Source organism: Xiphias gladius, chromosome 16 (genome assembly GCF_016859285.1).
Source record: "Xiphias gladius isolate SHS-SW01 ecotype Sanya breed wild chromosome 16, ASM1685928v1, whole genome shotgun sequence".
NCBI lineage: Eukaryota > Metazoa > Chordata > Actinopteri > Istiophoriformes > Xiphiidae > Xiphias > Xiphias gladius.
In genome coordinates this window covers 28,388,223-28,403,833 of record NC_053415.1, presented here as the reverse complement: position 1 = coordinate 28,403,833, position 15,611 = coordinate 28,388,223, and the positions used below count along the sequence as shown (strand labels likewise).

The window sequence follows — 15,611 nt, the reverse complement described above, 5'->3', positions numbered from 1 at the left end:
TTCTGCAGGTCCAGTCAGTCCTCAGACCTGTTCCAGTTCAGACCGGTTCAGTGCAGCAGTCAGCGGCTGTTTCAGACAGCAGCAGGTACACGAAGCTAACACTAGCTATCGTTACGTTAGCTAACTAATATCGCTAGCTAAGGAATGTTAGTTAGCAGTGAAGGTCTGGGGTTTAACGGGGACTGAATTCTGATTTGAAAACGCCAAATAGAATTTGTGCATTTTACTTGAAAATGGAAACACTGTTATGCAGGATATTCTGCTTTTTTTAAATATTTTAATATCACTCTCCATGACCTAATTTAAAATTGTCTGTTGTTATTAATTTAATGTTATGTAGGCCTTTGGGCTGAAACTTCAGCTCAAATTATTGTTCTTAAGTGAATGGCAGCAACTAACAGTTATTTTCATTATCAATAAATCTGATTCTTATTTTCTCAGTGACAAGGTGAAGGCTTGAGATTTTTTTTTTTTTTCTTTTTTTTTTTAAGACCAAGAAAAGCAGCAAATTCTCACATTTTAAACCATTAAATGTTTCGCCTCATTTTTGCCTAATAAACATCTTAAACAATCGCTTGTAAGAATAGCTGCTGATTAATTTTCTTCAATCAACTAATGGTCGACCAATCGTTGCAGCTCTGCTTCAGGTTTGTCAGCTTTGTATGTTACAGTGCGAACCTGTCCGAACCGTTCAGTGTTTCAGTGCTGCTCAGTTATTTTCTGTGTGTTTCAGGGCGGTGAGGCGGCCGATGTCGGGGTCCAACCTGCGGTTTGAGGCCGTTCCTCTGGACCAGGAGGCCACAGAGGGAGGACAGGTGGGGTTCACCTCCCAAGGTAATTAAAACCTTTGATTATAACTTAAAACCTTAAATCTAAAATAATATGTACTCATGTTTCATACCGTACGGCTCCTGTCGCTTTGCGACATATTTTTTCATTGTGTGCTGTCGTCTGCAGATCAGCCTACGTACAGGACACTCACGATTAAAGTCCATAGACTGAAATAAAAACTAACCGTGGAAAGTGCTCATGAAGCGAAATGTGGATGTCAGGATTCTTAGTTACATCTGACGGAAAAAAGGCTTAATTCATTAAAGCTCAGTGGGTACAACCAAAGATCTGAAAACTGGATAAAATGAAGTACATGGAAGATCAAACTATAAATACAATGATTATTGTTTCCAATCATTTGTACGAAACTCAGGAGGTGCTATAGAGAAGGAAATGTGCAGGTATTTGATAAACTCAAAAGACAGAGTCCTACTCACAAACAGTTGTGGACAACAAACAGACTACAAAATTCTGATCATTTTTAAATGCAGTAGATGCGAGAACGTTTAAAACGTCAAGTATCTAAATAATTTCAGTTGAACCTGTGATGAATATGACAGGATGAGGCTCAGTGTGTTTCACTGAAATGTGCAGGAGAGGGCAGCACTGATCTGATTACACGCATGTGAGCACACGCTGTTTCACACAAATATGAAATATAAAGCCAAAGATACACTGTGTGAAACCTAAACACAACTTTTATCTACAGGAAGACCTTAAAGTGATACTGGTTTTTCAGTCTGAGTCTTTTACTTGTTTTTTTACACGAAGCCAAACTTCGTGGTCCCCTTCCTGTCGATTTGTTTTTTATTCATCCTCCCAGCAGAGACGCCTTCTGTCTGTCCTGACACTGATTCTTTTCTGATAAACATTAAAACACCAGAGAGAAAAAACAGACCGGCTAAAGGAAAAATCTTGGAGACAATCGGAGAGAACCAGCTGAAAGTGCTGATGTGGAGCTTTCACACACTCATCTCGTTTACATCTGTAGACCATAAATATGTTTGAAACTGTGAATGTTTTCAGTCATTTAAAAACACAAGCACAGAGACACAGAAACAACCTGAGATAAAGTCACTTGTGTAATTACGTGTACACTACGTGTAATTGGACTATAGATTTCTGTCTTTCCGCAGCTTCTAGTGAGACTATATTTGCTTTGAAGGCTGCAGGCCTAAAGGTGCAGACAGAAAACTTAGAGAGTTAAACCAGTAGAGACTCTGGACAAACTGCAGTAGAATAAAAGAGCTGATCTGGAAACAGTAGAGTCAGTAGAAACAGTGAAGAGGGAAAAAACAGAAACAGCCGAGCGACCGAGAGAGAGAGGGCTCTCTGCTGTTGCATGACCATTAAACAAATATGAGAGCTGGAAACCATATAAAGACAAAACATGCTGCTGCAGTGAACGCAACACACACACACGCACACACGCACGCACACAGAAAGGCTGAAGCCGACCCAAGAAGGGCATCAAGCTGGGAATTCAGTCTGTGTGTTTAATACTCGTGTTCATCACTCTGTGCGGACTCCACCAGATGTTTTACAGCTGTCCTCAGATCAGCAGGGAATCAAAAATCCTCAGATAATTTCCGGATTCATCCTTCTCTCCGTATGTCAGTGTCAACATGGTTACACGAGCTGCGTTCACTCAAATCGTGGGTTTATTTATGGAATCATTCATTCATTCGTGTAAAATGAGCAGTGGTGGAGCTCTGTTTAAGAGATGTGTTCATACTGTTATTGTGTATTTCCAAACAGTGTGTGACATTAAAGAAATGAGTATTATTCCCACCTGTAAGGGAACATACACTGCTGAGCCAAAACCTCAAGACCACCTGCCTAATATCCCGTTGGTCCGCTGAGACTTGGACTCTACAAAACCTCTGAATGTCCCTGTGGTAATGGGCACCAAGACGTCAGCAGCAGATCCTTTAAGTCCAGTAAGTTGAGAGGTGGAGCTGACGTGGATCAGACTTGTTCCAGCACATCCCACAGATACTCGGCTGGATTGAGATCTGGAGAATTTGAAGACCAGGGCAACACTTTAAACAGTGAACAGTACCCGACCGTCCACGTGATGGAAAAGAAAACGTGATTCATCAGACCGGCCCACCTTCTTCCTCTGCTCCAGTGTAATTTTCGACAGTGGACAGGGGTCAGCGTGGAGACTGTGGCTGGTCTGAGGCTACGCAGCCTGTGTGTTGTGACACATTTGTCCTGTAACCATCATTAAAATTTCCTGTGACTTGTGCCACAGTAGCTCTTCTGTCGGTTCGGGCCAGAAGGGGTAGCCTTCCTTGGCCTCGTGCATCACTGAGTCTTGAACCCCCAGCACCCTGTCTCTGGTTCATGGTCTTACCCTCCTCTGACCACTGTAAGCAGGTCCTCACCACCTCTGACCAGGAGCCCCCCACCAGCCCTGTTGTTTCAGAGGTGCTCCGATCCAGTCCTCTGGTCTTCACGATCTGGTCCTTGTCAAAGCGGTTCAGGTCTTTACACCAGCACGTTCCTCCCACATCCAACACGTTGACTACGAGAACCAGCCGTTCACCCACCGTCGGATAAATCCCAGAGCTCGACCTGAGCTGTTGCTACGAGATGATCAGCCTCCTGGATCACTGGTGTAGGTTGACGGTTGTAGGTTAAAGATGAAATGAACAGTGGAAGATGAGGCTTCGTACTCTCCACGTAGAGGAGCTCTACAGTCCAAGGAGGGATTATTTAGTAGTTCCTGCATGTGCAGTACGCACATAATATGCAAGATGCAGCACTAAAACAGATAATTAAAGGACGTGTGGACAGGGACGACCAGGCTAAGTCACACAGCTGAATCAAATGATCTACTATTTTAAATGATCTACTGTTTTAAATGATCAAGTGGCTCATTGGTAAATATCTTTTAACAGAACCTGTCTTAAAACAGTCAATCCTCCTGTTCATACTGGACATTTAGAGATGTCTTCCTCCTGCCGAAAATCCAGTCATCCACAAAAAAAAATATATTCCAGAAAGTTGAGATGTGGAGCACAAGGTAACAGCAAGAGCTTTTAATGAGGTGCAACAACCAATAAAGATTGAAATGTCCATCTGGGTGGATGAGGAAATCTTTTCAGTACTCCAGAATTTCAGGGTAGAGGTCGATCCATGATTTGTGTTCACATTAGTGCAAATGGCCTGATGTTCAGCAGGCCTCAGTTTTAGTGCTTGTTTATGTGGCTGACATACTTCAGACCACAGGGACATTCTAGTATGTAAATGACCTGACTACTGCTGCACTTTATAAACAAATACATTTTGAATTTCTTCCTCATTCCTGGGTGCAGAAACTCCTTCGCATCAGTGGAGTTAAAGCAGTGAGCACTGGTTAGTTCTTGAAATTGATGCGTGGATGCCCCTTCACCTTTGGTCCACCCAGGTGATTACTTATCTGGCCCTCTTTAGTCCAACATTGGGGTCCCCCAGGGGTTCAATATTAGGCCTTTTACTGTTTAGTATCTCCCTAAATGACATGACTTCGAACACACATATATGCAGATGATGCGTTTCGGTTTGCTGGTATTGGATTGATTAGTGCTGCTTTTACATGACAGCATGAAACTGATGATGTCTCTTCCTCCTCCATCAGAGCACCTTCATCAAGCCGAGGCTCGGCCCTCATACGTCGGGGGCCTGGCCACGCTGACCGTCCAGAGCGCATCACAGTGTGATGAAGGCGTGGCCGAGAACCGCCACGCAAGAGTGGAGAGCAGCGCACGAGTCCAGGTCAAAGGTCAGAGGTCTTTCACGTTCAATGGATCATTGGTTTTTGTTTTTTTTTTTAGCAGATAGACACACTATTGTTACCTTTTTAAGCAATGACGGCAAAAAAAGAACAAATAGAGTTAACATCCAAATAAACAAGGACCAACATGAAATAATTAACATAAGAGAGACATGGATGGTGGCATTTCCATTCTGAGCAACATGTTGACAGTGGACTGACCAAGAAACAATAAAGACCACCAAGTCCTGCCCACAAAGGGCGTGAAGTTCTCTCTGGTGCCAGATTTTCTGATGCTCACATCTCTTGCAAGCTGAGGCTGTGAGCAATTTCTGGTGTCCACATTTTTGACAGGATTTATCGGTCTTTAATAGAAGTTCCCATCCACAAACTCTACAACTCTAAATAAACTTCACTCCCTTTTCTTATTCTTCAGGGGGCAGTCGGGGGTTTTCAAAGTCTGACTCCCTGGGCCTCCCCTCAGACAAAACTGAGACAACTGCAACCGACCCCAGAATATGTTAGTTGGAGTACTCTGAAAGAAACTGGGATACTGTTGCATGTATACATCTTATCCAGGCTTCTGAATGCTGCCATCTACCTGTGCACGTGCAGCTTCAGCAAAGTGACGTAACAGAAACACAAACAATTGCAGCAAAGAAAGCGACTCACTTTAGGAGGGATGAAGAAATAGAAATCAGTCTTTGGTTAATGAAGGAGTTAAATATACTTGGTATTTTAGACAGAGAATGATTAAAGTTTACAGGAATGTCAGATTAACAGTTTCGAAACTGCCGATTTGTGTGTGTAAACATCACAGGCGTCTGCGCACACAGCAGTAATCAGTAACCGGGATACTGGTATTGATCATGTATACGGGGATATGCAGAACCAGATTTATCTCTGCTCCATGTAAAAGTCAGATCCCCAATATCATCAAAACCAGGATAAGACTCACTATCAGGATACTTGTCTCCATGGAAACACACTCGATCATTCATCATCGTGTCAAACACAAACTTTATAAGGAAAATCAGAAAACCCTCATGCAGCAGGAAATCCCCCGACTGAACACACACAACAACAGATAACAGACACACACACAGGCAGTAAAATTTGAAGAGATTCCCACAGACTGACACACTTGACCTTCAGAGAGTCAAATGTCCATGTGTGGACTGTAAGTTTCTGAGATGAGGCAGGTTCTGTTTGCTCACATCAGTGTTGTTAATGTTTCTCTTCTGTTAAAGCGGATGTAATCAATATTTTTATATTAACAACGCATCTCATGAACGCTTGTATTTGAAAAGTGTCACTTGTGAGAAGATATTATTTGGTAAATGCACACTTTAAACCAGTCGCTTTAAACCAGTCGCTTTAAACCAGTCAGTCTAGACCAGTTTAAAAAAAGTTGCTTTAAAACAGTCGCTTTAAACCAGTTAGTCTCGATCAGTCAGTCTAAACCAGTCGCTTTTAGACCAGTCAGTCCAAACCAGTTTAAAAAAAGTCGCTTTAAACCAGTTAGTCTAGATCAGTCGCTTTAGACCTGTCGCTTTAGACCAGTCAGTCTAAATCAGTCAGTCTAGACCAGTTTAAAAAAAGTTGCTTTAAACCAGTCGCTTTAAACCAGTTAGTCTACATCCATCAGTTTCAACCAGTCGCTTTAAAGGAGTTAGTCTAGACCAGTTTTAAAAAAGTTGCTTTAAACCAGTCGCTCTAAACCAGTTAGTCTACATCCGTCAGTTTAAACCAGTCAGTTTTAAACCAGTCAGTTTTAAACCAGTCAGTTTTAAACCAGTCAGTTTTAAACCAGTCGCTTTTAGACCAGTCAGTCTAGACCAGTTTAAAAAAAGTTGGTTTAAACCAGTTAGTCTACATCCGTCAGTTTCAACCAGTCGCTTTAAAGGATTCAGTCTAGACCAGTTTAAAAAAAGTTAGTCTAGACCAGTCAGGTTAAACCAGTCGCTTAAGCCCAGTCGCTTTTAGACCAGTTAGTCTACATCCGTCAGCTTTAATCAGTCGCTTTAAAGGAGTCGCTTTAAACCAGTGGGTACCAACTGGTTGAGTCTGCAGTGTAAAACACTGATTTGGTTTAACCCCTAACACTGAGAGAAGAGGAAGCCCCAATGTCAAAACACATCAACTCGCTCTAGCTGTGAGTGTGTGTTGAGGTTCAGCAGAGTTAGACACAGGGGGACGGGGTGAATGAAGGTGTTTTAAAAACAACCGGAAGTTTGTTTTTTACTTATTTTACATTAAAACCCTCGGAGAAAGATTGATGCTGTTTTGTACCAAAAATCAAAGTGAGTCCAGAGTCAGATCTGAACAGACATAAGACACATGTTGATATGATTCAGTTGGACGTCCACTACCTGTAGATATCATGATCTCTGCTGTCCCTCCAGAACAAAGCTCCAAAAATCCACAGAGAAACCAGAGGAAGAAGAGGCTTCAGAACTTCATTCAGAATCTTGATGTTTTTAAGTTTCCTTGTCTGCACATCCACGGCTAACAGGAGCTGATCAAAGCTGATTCAGCAGCTCTTCATGGGACAGTTTGACTGAATGGAAACAGATAGAGGCTAAAGAAAAGGGGATTCCAGTTGCTGCTCACAGCATAACTCATTGACTCCACGGCAACATTATTCCTGCTGTTTTCTTGTGGAAGTTTTCATCTTTTCATATGAGTGAAGACTTCAAAAGACTTTGTTGAAAGAAAAATCCTTTAAATATGCTGATATTTAAGCTCAGACTGAACGAAAACAAACACACACTACTTTTATGATGATTGGGTAGGTTCTAGGCTCTGATTGTCTGGAAACAGTGATCTGCACTTTAGCAGTTTAGTTAAAACAATAACAGTTTAGGTAGCGTTAGCTAACAGCTACGCATTAGCCAGCTCTGACGTGTGTTGTAGAAATGATATAAATCACTAAATCAACCAATTACATTATTATGACAAACATAATCTCTGGCTGGATTATGTTCAGACGCAATGTTTTTTTTGAATGAATGAAGCTACGTTAATTAACAGCAGCCGAGTCTCCAGGAGGCGGTTGGGATGGATAGAGGACATACAAAAACCAGGTCAGTGACACCAGAGACCAGGTTCGCAACTAGAGTCCCATCTGTGGTTTAGGCAACAACAGCTCTTTGATTAAGGTCCAGGAAAGATGGTGGTTCTGGTTCAATGTAAATAAACAGGTTGTGTCTGAAAGTCACTGTGAATTTTTTCTGTATTAAACCAGACCAGGATCTTTTGTAAACCTGAATCAGGTGCTGTGAGAGTCTAAACAGAACCATTAAACAGTTTAATGATGCTGGAGTCACTACAAGTGGATGTTGTGCTGCAGGATCAGATATTTTGGTGGAAAACAAACATGTCTGTGGACATTTTGCCGATAGATTCAGCAGTTTAGCGACTTGTCAGATACCTTACAGAAGGTCCTGACCAGTCACAGATGAAGTGAACAGTGTTGATCATCTCGTAACGACAGATCATGTCGAGCTCTGGGTTTTATCGGACGGTGACTGAACAGCTGGACCATGAACCACAGACGGGGTGACGGGGGATGCGCTGGAACAAGTCTGATCCACCTCACAACTTACTGGCCTTAAAGGATCTGCTGCTGACGTCTTGGTTCCTGATACCACAGGGACCTTCAGAGGTCTTGGTCTCTCAACGGACCAACAGGATCTTAGGCAGGACGTAATGTCTGGCTCATCCTAGTAAATGAACATCTCCTCATATTTGGTTTGAACAGCCAGGTATCAGTCCCTGGTTTACAGATCGAATAGAGATCTGCTCCACACAAGATGTGGTCAGCAACGGGTGTCCACATACTTTTGGCCAAATAGTGAATGTTCTGAAAGCAGAGGAGGGTTGTGTGTGTGTGTGTGTGTGTGTGTGTGTGTGTGTGTGTGTGTGTGGAGAGAGAGAGAGGTCGTCAGTCTGATTCTGACTCGTCCTTTTCCATATATGGAATCTGGATTTCCTTTCTTTTCCAACATCACACACACCTACACACGTACGTGAGTGTGTGTGTGTGCGTGCGTGTTTGTGCGGTAACATTTTTGCATGTATGTGTGCAAATGTGAGTCTGAATATACAGTATGTCTGCTCTGTAACTGTGTGTGTGTGTGTGTGTGTGTGTGTGTGTGTGTGTACGGTAAGAAGGTTTTGTTCTGTGTACATATCAGACATGCCAGAGAGGACACACACACATTCACTTTGTGTGTGTGTGTGTGTGTGTGTGTGTGTGTGTGTGTGTTTGTGTTGTTTTTTTTTTCTCCAAGAGACCTGAGAATAAGAAAATATTAATAATCAGACAAACACACAATCAGCAAACAGAAGTAGTAATAATAACTAATAAAAACATTCACAAGAGTCAAAAAAAACATCAGATAACAAGTTTTTAAAATCTCCAAGGGGTAAGAAGGACTCTAGTCTGAGGCCAGTTTGCAGTTCATTCCATTTAAAGTACCTGAAACCAGTTCTGCCAAGATTAGTGGGTACATAAGGAAAATCTAAGGTTCTGTAGTTGGTGGATCTTGTTCTGTAGTTATGAGATTTAAATGTCAGAGGAGATGAGAGGTAGTTTGAGACTTCAACAGCCGAGCTTTATAAATGAATATCACGGGATGATTATTTCATCCATCCAACCTTGTGGTACAGAGAACAACGATGAGTATGAAATTTGACCTTAGTGATGAAGCATCAAACATTATGATAAACAGGATTTAGCCGCTGAAGAAATGATGGGGCAACATGACAGGACAGAACATCTCCATAATCCAGTACCGACATTAAAGCTGACTGAACAGTCTTATTCCTCTGTGCAGCAGAGCTGCTCTATTGTCCAGAAACTATTAAAAACACATCAGTCCAGTGTCAACACACCCACAGCACCCACTTAAACTTTCCAGAAGCTTAGTCCGAAACACTGAAACTACAGTTGGTTCTGATAGACGGTTCCAGTTTGGATCTAGTTCCCAGGCAACAAAATAGCCAGCTGCTGCAACAACACCCAGGGACCTGTGTTTTCGTAGTTCAACAGGGTGGAGACTCTTCTCCAGAGAAACAATCAGCTGATCGCAGCTCGTTAAATACGGGAGAGTCCAGCTTCAACTTTCTATGCATCAGATCGATATCTGGAGCTTGTTAAGCTCAGAGTTCTGGATCGGGAGCTCCAGTATTTGGATCAAGTAGTATGTAAAACACCAGGTGTAAAAGTCAGTTTGTAAAAGCTGTTATTTCACTGTGTCACAACAATCACTGTCAATCAATCAATCAATCAATATTTCAGCTCAGCTTCAGGTTGGAGCTACAGGTCGTCAGCATTAATTAGGGTTCATTAATGTTAATGTGGTTCATTGAGTAGCTGCCACTAAAAACTGTAGGATTTCTGTCTCCTGGTCCAACAACAGATGATCACAGATCCGAACTGAATTGATTCAATTAGGGATTCAAGAGGATTCAGATTCGATAAAACTGAACCCCAACCCCAGGTACAAGTAAAGTTTTGAGAACAGAAGAGGACAGATGTGGATACTAAGCTGAACAGATGTGTGATGTCTAATTTTGTTTTAGAGGTCACAGAGGTCAGAGGAGTGTTTGAGGCTCCACGCTTCATCCGCCGGCTGACCAACCTGAAGGTGATGGACGGCAGCAGAGTCGCCATGACGGTGGAGCTGACCGGTACGACCACACTGTGTGTGTGTGTGTGTGTGTCTGTGTCTGTGTGTTAGTGGTGGTATTTCCTGTCAGATCTCCAGGGAGATGGTGGAGATGAGATGAGGACAGATTTACTCTGGACAAGTCCTAACTCCTCATTTCCTGTGTGTGTGTGCGTGTGTTTGTGTGTACTGGTATTGCTCACGTTGTGGGGACGTCAATCAGACAGTCACATTATAGGGACTCAACTTCTTTTTGGGGACAAAAGCAAGTTCCCATAATGTAGATCTTAATATGTTTGGGTGAATACTTGGTTTAGGGTTAGGGTAAGGTTAGGATAAGGTTAGTGGACAGTCAGGTTAAGGTTAGGGTAGTGGTTCTTAACCTGGGAGCGGGGACCCCACCATGGGGTGATGGTGAGTGTGCTTAAGTAAGTTAATATGACATAAAAGCAAGATTTGTTTTTTAAAGAGTGTAAGAAATACTTGTAAAATAATAATAATATTACCTACAGGTCATTCAAATAAATAAAAACACACTGACTCCTGAGACTGACTACTGATTGCGTACTTCACCACCGTTGTTGAGCTACAGGGACATGGACCGATTTCTAATCTAATCCCAAAATGCTGACATTAAAACACAGCAGGCAGAGAAAGAATCAAAAGGAAAAGAAGCCAAAAGCGGGAAAAATGAAGAAAAGTACAAGGAAAAGTAGCTGAAGTCTGGCTTCACTCAGACCTCAGATGGTGGGGGATCCCCGACCACCATCAGCTGCTGCACCGTAGAGGCGTCCAGTGGCTTTCCAGAGTAAAAGTTCTCTTTGAGTACCGAGAGGAGGTGAGGCTTTTTCTTTTGGAAAAAAAACTCTCCGCTAGCCTGACTACCCAGCTGACAGTTTTTCAGCTGACTTAATGATCCGAATGCAGGACCTCAGGGTAAAAATCATGGCTATTCAACCTATCTGAGAAAACTGAAGCACGGATCAGACAACTGTCGTTGTGGTATAATCATCTGGACAGTTACAACCGATGCCTTACCATTGTTGGATGATTTTGATGATGATGTGTGACGACGTGACGATGACAATGTGTCAAAAGCCGACTTGTGGGTCGTCATCAGGGCTCATGACTTGAGGTTCACTGAGAAGCCACTGGTTGAATTTTGGATATCAGTGAAGACGAACATCGAAGACTCAGAGACATGGCATTGACAAATCTTCTCCAATTCACATCAATTAAAACACCTGACCACCTCCATGCAGTTCAACCATCCACTGAGTCAGTTAAACATTACAGAGTTCATTTTATTGTGTTATCTGAAATACTTTCATCTTTACAAGGGGATGACACTCATAAAAAGGTTGAGAAGTACTAGGTTGGGGTAAGGTTAGGTTTAGGCTAACACCACTTTCAAGTGGCAGACACACATATGACCTGGGTTTAGTGATTAGCATTCAACACCATGGACCCTCGGACTGTTGGATACCGTTGGATACTGTTAACTGGTCAAACCCGTCACCATTCACATAAGACGTGCGTCGAGCCTGGGTCTGCTGCAGTAGTTCTGCATATGTCACTGAGCATCACGTCTGACGTGAATAAAAGTGGACGTTTGTACTCTTAGGAATGAACATGGTGGGTACAGTCAACCATGTGTATGTGTGTGTATTTGCTAGGATTTATGTTCTCTGCGATCACCTTTAATTTAAGATACGACTGATCACTAGGTGTGGAGCTGAGTTTATTTGCAATAGGTGTTTACATCATATGCGCACAACACAGCCAATGAGATTCCTGAATGGTAACCTGCATCAGGGACCCAATCCATGAGAAAATCAACTTACATCCAACCCTGGACAAGAGGAAGGTCCTGAATGAGGATTCAAGTGGACTCATACAGATAGACCCCTGAGGCGGGTTTAACCCGCATCACTGTTGGTCTGAAGGGGGATCTAGGGTTAGGGTTCTCCAGAAAATAAATGTAAGTCAATGTAATGTCCTCTGAAGTGATGGAAACACAACTCTGTGTGTGTGTGTGTGTGTGTGTGTGTGTGTTCTGGTTCTTGTTCCACTGATCTGACAGCAGTTACTGGGTTTGAGTTATGAGTTGATTATCAGTTACTATAGAAGTGAACTATAGCTGAAGGCTCCATATTATTAATTTAGCAGAGTGTGTGTGTGTGTGTGTGTGTGTGTGTGTGTGTGTGTGTGTGTGTGTGTGTGTGTGTGTGTGTGTGTGTGTGTGTGATTTTCCACAGAGGTTTTTCTCCATATAAGCTCGTGTCTGCCGTCACTCATCAAACCTTTGGATTATGCTTTTGGGAAATGAAGACCTGAACGTTTTAGAGTTGAACCAGACTAAGAGTCCAGAGTCAGTAGAGTCTGTGAGGTTGTACTCTGAGCCAAATGCTAACATCAGCATGCTAACATACTCACAATGACAGCATTAACATGATGTTTAGCAGGTATAATTACCATGTTCACCATCTTAGTTCAGTGTGTTAGCGTGCTAACATTAGCTAATCAGTATTGAACACAAAGTTCTCTAATGTATTAATTTGCTGCTTTTCTTGTTTTAACATGCTAATAAATGGAATATTTGTGGGTTTTGGATTGTGACGTGATGTCTGGAAAATGCTGAAAGACTTTTTTTCATTATTTTCTACTAAACAATTAATGAGTGGATAAAATAACAGGCAGATTATCTGATAATGAAAATAAATGTTAGTTGGAGGCGTAGAGAGCTGTATTTATTGTGTTTTGGTCATGTCTGACCGGTACACAGCTGATTCACATCCACCAGACTCGAGGTTCAATTCGCAGCAGCACCGTAATTTACATAATTGGCATCATTGTTCGTGGTGGGAAGCTGGTGAGGGATCTGGTCATTGTTGGTACATCAGTGGCTCCAGTGGTGAGGCTGGGGTTGGTGGGGGAGTTAGCGTGGTAGCATGCTAAAAATATACTTACATACTACACTACGATGGTAACAGTGGTAACCAAGCTGTACGGTACTCACGGCCAGTACCAAACATAGTATTATCAATAGCTCATGACTGGATTTTGAGAAAAAGTAAACACATTTTTCTGCATTTGCAGTGCTGTTCACCAACGCCGTACCGTAAAACCTCACAAGCGACCTGACATGATGACCTTTCTGCTCACACACATAATCTCTGCTCACACATCTCTGAACCCTTTGAGGATCAGAGCACGATAAACCTTTCTGATCTACACTGACAGCCAAACACCAAGACCTCATTTTGGACTTTTTCAGCTTTCATCTGTCCTACAATGTTCTTTGTACTGTGTGGTTTGCATTGTGTTTGGGGTCTGTGTAATGCTTATCAGTTTCATTTTGCATTCCTAAAATCAATTTTATTAAACTGGAAAATTGACTTACATCTTTTTTTTCTAACTTTTCTACCAATTTTCTACCTGTAGGCTGTCTGCAAAGTGTTGCAGGTTTTTCATAAATGTCCTGGAAAATTATCACTGCAGGTATAATTTTGGTGACCCTCTGACCTTTCCTCTATCATCATCATCTGAACAAAATCTCCACAAGTACAGTATATAAATTTCTTAGTTATGAAGTTAACTGAACACAGTAGTACTCACCAGTGGAAGGATTATTTTGAATTTGAGTGTAAACCTGTTAAATCTTCAGAGACGGCTGATGGTTGTGTTTATTGATCAACGAATATTGATTGAGATTTGTTGATACTGATGAAGTCGTGGTGATCCTCAGGTGACCCCCCTCCAGAGGTGGTGTGGCTTCATGACGGTCAGGAGGTGACGGAGTCAGAGGACTTCCACCTCCACAGGGAGGGGAACCACTGCACCCTGCTGATCCAGGAGGTTTTCCCAGAGGACACCGGGACCTACAGCTGCCAGGCCTGGAACCAGTATGGAGAGGACCACACACAGGCCCAACTCACTGTGGAGGGTAAACTTTAGTCACACATAGATGTGAAGAAGAGACCAAACCTAAGTCAGGGATCTACTGTAACAAATTCATGCAAATAATATAGAGTATAAATTTAACAGAATTCTGGGAATTCTTCTCAGTCAGCCAGTTCACATGGAGAGTATATCAAAGGACAGGTTTGGGATTTTTCAAGTCTGTCTTAAAGCTTTTGTTTTAATTGTAGTTGTGGTCTTACTGATGGTTTGTATTTTTTGGCAGAGCCTCAGGAGGGCGTGCAGCCTTGGTTCATCACCAAACCCAAACCGGTCAGCGCTGTTGTGGGTCAGCACGTCCTTTTGTCATGTGCCATCGCTGGAGACCCCTTCCCCCAGTACACCTGGACCAGAGCAGACCTGAGCCGACCTCTGACCTCCGGAGGAGACTACGAGCTGCTGCAGAAAGAGGATGTCATCTCACTGCTGATCAGGTCAACAATTTACAGTTAGACAAGATGGTTTCATATGTTTCTAAACCTTTAGATAGCGGACCAACAAGGATCTAATCTTGTTTTACTGAATAAATCCTCCCCCTTCTTCTACTTCTTCCTCAGGAGAGTTAAGAAGCATCACGCTGGAGAATACCTGATCAGCCTGAGGTACGAAAAAACACACTGTAATGTATATATTTATATGTATAAAAAGTGGGGTCAACATATATTGACCAAACCATAAAAACAAGCAGATATTTGTTGACAATAACATGCTAAAATAATCCTCTATGGTCTATAGTATGGAGATGAAGTGAGGATTACACTCAGAGGCAGCACCACCCATCCCCCATCCATAAATCCATCCATAATCTAACCATCTCTTCACTTAATGCAGTCCCCCATGGTATTTACCACAATTTAGCTGGAGGTGTAAGTTTAGTATATATCAGAATACCACGAAGGGAGCTTCATAGAGCATTGGGACTAATTGATTTTTACTGCTGATTTCAGTGTAACATGGTACTAAAGAGTTTTAAAAAATAAAGTAGTGTACAAGGGTATTGCAGTACAATTAAACTAGGTATAGTACAATGTTGCGTTTGTGACAACATTGGGTGGATGTTAGAAAGGGGAGGGATTCCCATGTTATCGTCTTGTGAACAGGCACATCACCGGGCAACTCTGGTATATGCAAAGTAGGTCTTTGAGGTGTTCGTTAGGTTTTTAGACATCTCTGTATTTTTAAGTGCCAGAGTGGATATATAAGAGATCATACATAAGTATGATTGAGGTGGGCTACAAGGAAAAAGGTAAGGTTCTCGGGTGCCAGAGAGGTCACTCCAGTAGGACTTTTGAGTACTGTGAGAAAAATAGCGAGTATATGTGGGTCAGAGGAAGTTCAGCTGCTGAGCACTGTCTGTGTACCTGTCCACCTGTCCACCTGTCCGC

General features: G+C 42.3%; 1 protein-coding gene across 1 annotated transcript in view; it reads left to right on the top strand.

Moving 5' to 3' along the window:
- Positions 1-608: 608 nt before the first annotated feature.
- LOC120801368 (myosin light chain kinase, smooth muscle-like) overlaps positions 609-15,611 on the top strand; it is a 54,943-nt gene continuing 39,940 nt past the window's right edge. Inside the window, exons 1-7 of the mRNA XM_040148265.1 lie at positions 609-647; positions 734-834; positions 4,457-4,600; positions 10,181-10,288; positions 14,015-14,212; positions 14,453-14,660; positions 14,784-14,828. Coding sequence (XP_040004199.1) covers positions 616-647; positions 734-834; positions 4,457-4,600; positions 10,181-10,288; positions 14,015-14,212; positions 14,453-14,660; positions 14,784-14,828 — 836 coding nt within the window. The 5' untranslated portion in view covers positions 609-615. The remainder of the gene's footprint in view (positions 648-733; positions 835-4,456; positions 4,601-10,180; positions 10,289-14,014; positions 14,213-14,452; positions 14,661-14,783; positions 14,829-15,611) is intronic.